The 3,850-nt window shown below is 41.8% G+C and overlaps 1 protein-coding gene across 1 annotated transcript; it reads right to left on the reverse strand.

The window, feature by feature from the left end:
- Positions 1-2,818: 2,818 nt before the first annotated feature.
- On the reverse strand, positions 2,819-3,523 carry LOC104803458 (protein GLUTAMINE DUMPER 3-like). The gene has a single exon (XM_010527392.2). It carries the CDS (start codon positions 3,386-3,388, stop codon positions 3,065-3,067), a length of 324 nt encoding a protein of 107 aa, XP_010525694.1. The 5' UTR covers positions 3,389-3,523; the 3' UTR covers positions 2,819-3,064.
- Positions 3,524-3,850: the final 327 nt, after the last annotated feature.

Raw genomic sequence — 3,850 nt, forward strand, 5'->3', positions numbered from 1 at the left:
ACAAGTCCCATAGGTCGGAATACGAATCCCGTACATGATGCTGCTTCTCTCACGTCGTCGTCTGCCGAAGCGCTAGGCGTAATCCTCGTAATCTGAAAAATATAAACTACGAGGGCTAAGCATAACTGCTTAGTGAGTAGCTCGGGTTAAACCCGGAAATCTCGTTCCCACTGAGAACGGTACAATTGACATTTCCATAAAACACATGCAATAAGCAAAAACACACTAAACACGTAAATGACAATCACAATCACGCCCGTATGGAGTCCACCATAGGGCTTAGCCGTATACCCTTGACTTGACTAGGGGTGCCTCCACGCCCGTCACTCGCGTGATGTTGGCCACCGCATCGCATGCGATCTTGCGCTCTCCTGCGCATGTCACTCTCGTGACTACCGATGTCAAATCCATGACACAACGGAAATACAAATATACCCGTATGGAGTCCACCATAGGGTCCAGCCATATACCCTAGTCCAGTCCATGACTAGGGGCGCATCCACGCCCGTCAAGTCCATGACGTTGGCCGTCGTGTCACACACGACTAAAACGCGTCTCAAACGCCCGTCAAGTCTATGACGTTGATGGTTGAGTCCACAACCATCCACAAACACAATCACGCTTAACTCGTACGCACGAGCAAGCTACATACATGGCACACAACGTGCAATATTCCCATAATACAATCACACGTATCACGGTATCCGGTCCCTACCGAGTTAACGTTCCACGCCATGCAATTCTACCCACAAACAATCATGCAACGATCACTCATATTTTGATGTCGCACATCTCACTACGCCACGCAACGTCCTGGCGAAAACTTGGCTCGATCGATCCCAATCGCGATGCTTTGTCCCTCTGGTAGGGTTTGATTCATCCGTCGTCAAGTCTGATCAGGCCCGGGCCAACCCCGTTGGCCGTTTTCTCTTTCCCGGTTAAAATTAAATTTTCTTCCAATTTTTCTGAGCCTGGTCCGGCGGACCTAGTTCTGGTCAGCCGGACCAGTTCTCTTCCTCCCCTGGTCCGCCTCGTCTCTTGGTCAGTCGATCCGAGAGAGAAAACAAGCCTGGTCCGGCGGACGGATCCATAGGAATCGGCACCTCATTTTTATGGTCCATTCGAAATTGCTGAGCGTGTGGGCAAGACTGCTTACCGTTTGATGTTGCCCGACGATGCTCGGATTCATTCGGTGTTTCATATTTCGCAACTGAAACTAGCGAAAGGTGACTCATTTAGCCCCACAGCACTGCCTCGGTGGCTCTTGAACTGGCGGCGATTATGGGTACCTGGTACAACCTTCATGGTTTCCTGGAAGTCTTAGTGGAGTGGGTGGATCTACCGAAGCATGAGGCTTCGTGGGAGCAAGCAGACATTTTCAATACCCAATTTCCACACTTTCAACTTGGGGACAAGCTGAAGCTTTACGCGGGGGTATTGATAAGTCCTTACGGGTGTATATGAGGAAGAAGAAACGCAAAATGGAGGAGAAAGATCACGAGGGGCAGGTGGACCAGGAAGCAGAGGACAACGGGGAACAGAGAGCAGACCCAGGTGTGCTACAAGGGATTAATACTCAGGAAGGAATCATTACCTAGGCTAATTATGTTATACCTTTTAGTATGCGTGGATGAAAGGTAGTAACGGATTGTGCCATCTCAGCATATGAGAGGGATGGTAGCTATATATATATTCCTATTTTCGTGTTGAAGGAGTATCGAGAAAAGTAGACGCTTGTGTATGGGGTGAGAGAGGTATGCCTCTCTGAATTTTGTATTTCTTTTGGTTTTCTGGAAATATCAGCAGCAGTTCATAATATTGTTCTTAACAGTTTCATGTATCTTGTTCAATCTCTTCTCATCTGTTTCTCTAAACGCTGTTGCTTCTGTTTGTTTCCTTCCTTCTTTGAAGTTGTGAAGCCTTTTTATGTTTTTCTGAATCGAATCCATGCAGGATACCGATAATTCATGGGGCGGGCCCATTTGATTTACAATGGAGTCACAAACCCCATTTATTTAATTAATTTTTTCATATTTTTTAATAAAATTTTAAATAAAATTGTTCAAAGCCTCGTAGTAAAATTAATTTCGTTCTTACGAAATTATATATACTTATCTTCAATTATAAATGTTTTGGGGTCAAATGCAGAGTCATCATTGAAATTTTTTTTTTTTGGTTAAATGTAAATATATACCAAAATGATCATCATTGAAATTTGTTTTTGGTAAAGATAATTATATAAATTAAAAGTTGATTCTGGAATAAATAGGAAACCCACCACCATCAACCCATTGTCCCAACTGTTATATATATATATATATATAAAAAAAAAACCCTATGATTTTAGCGTTTTACTTGTGGTCTATTAGGCGGGAAATTAAATGCCATTGATTGGCACGTACTTTTTTTTTTGGGTATGAATGGTTAATATTATATATATATGCTAAAGTTGAATACAAAGCCAGTAAGCTGTACGGATACCATGTTACAAAATGGTTATATCGTACTTATATAGACAATAATAATCCATAATCACTTGATGATTAATTATTACGACTCACGCAAATGTTGATTGAAAAAAAAAACCATTTATTTTTATATTCCTAATGTTGTTCATGAGAACGTTCTCGACGTACCAATGAACTAATCATACTATGTTCATAGAACAAAGCGGTCGCCTGTACACAATTTGAGGTATGCTTAATAATTGACAACAATCAGCTATCAATAGACTTGTATTTTATCTGATATGGTCTATCGTTCTTGACATAGCTTTTGAATATAACGTTAAAAAAAGAGGGAACTAAAGAGGCTAAGATTTCGATCACGGAATTCCTTATTACGCGCTTTCAATTTCACCACCCCATACCACAACTCGTAGAGTTGTTTGCAATCATAAGCAAATCCATAGATAGACATGCGACAAAAACTTATTAATTGAAAAGGTAGACAAACAAAAAAAACGAAAAAGTAAAAAGTTTTTGTAGTTCATTAGACAAAGATATCTGATCCCGTGATGATGCTTTGTTTCCGTCGATCGCCATGAAAGCAACTCTACCTGTTTTCAGCGTATTTGGACAGGGGTTGGCTCACCGTTGCTTCCGGTGCTCGCCGGAGTCGGCAGATACGTGGGTTTCACCTCGCCGGCCATTACCACCAGACACTTCTCCGGCATATCCACCGGAGTCTGCTTCGCCTCTGTGTCGTCTCCGGACTCGAGGTCGCTCTCTTCGGTGGGGTTGTCGTCTAGGTAGCCAGAGTGGCGGATAAGGACAGCAATGACGATAAGGCAGAGCATCGCCCCCAATCCGCAGAATAAGTCAGCCATCGGATAACGCAACGGCAAGTACGCCGACCCCAAGGCTGTCCTGTTGGTCTGTAGGTCCATTGTCGGAGTTTCTTAATTTCTTTCTTCTTCTTCGTCGGTTGGTTTAAATCCTCTTAAGGTCGACCAGAGAAAAAAAAAAGAGGTGTGGTTTAGTCTGTGTGGGGGAAGGTTATGGGATTAGGAGGGTAATCATAGAGGAGGTCTAGAGAATTAAGGTGGTGGATTATGCATGACGTGTAACAAGATTAATAATACAGATATCAAATCATACGGAATTATCAGTTCTTTTCATCGTATTTAGATGTCCATGGATCAAAATGTCCATATATTTTATATAAAGCGGATCTTTTATTAACCAACTTGAATCTGATGAAACCTTCCATATTATAGTTAAAAAATATATTGTGTTTATTGATTTATGTAGATGTACACTGGTAGGTACGATCATCATAAAAAACAACAACAAAAAACCAGCTAAAATATCGAAAAAACTATTCCAGCACAATCTCATATATATATATA

Source organism: Tarenaya hassleriana, unplaced genomic scaffold, assembly GCF_000463585.1.
Source record: "Tarenaya hassleriana unplaced genomic scaffold, ASM46358v1 Cleome88, whole genome shotgun sequence".
In the NCBI taxonomy this organism is placed as follows: Eukaryota; Viridiplantae; Streptophyta; class Magnoliopsida; order Brassicales; family Cleomaceae; genus Tarenaya; species Tarenaya hassleriana.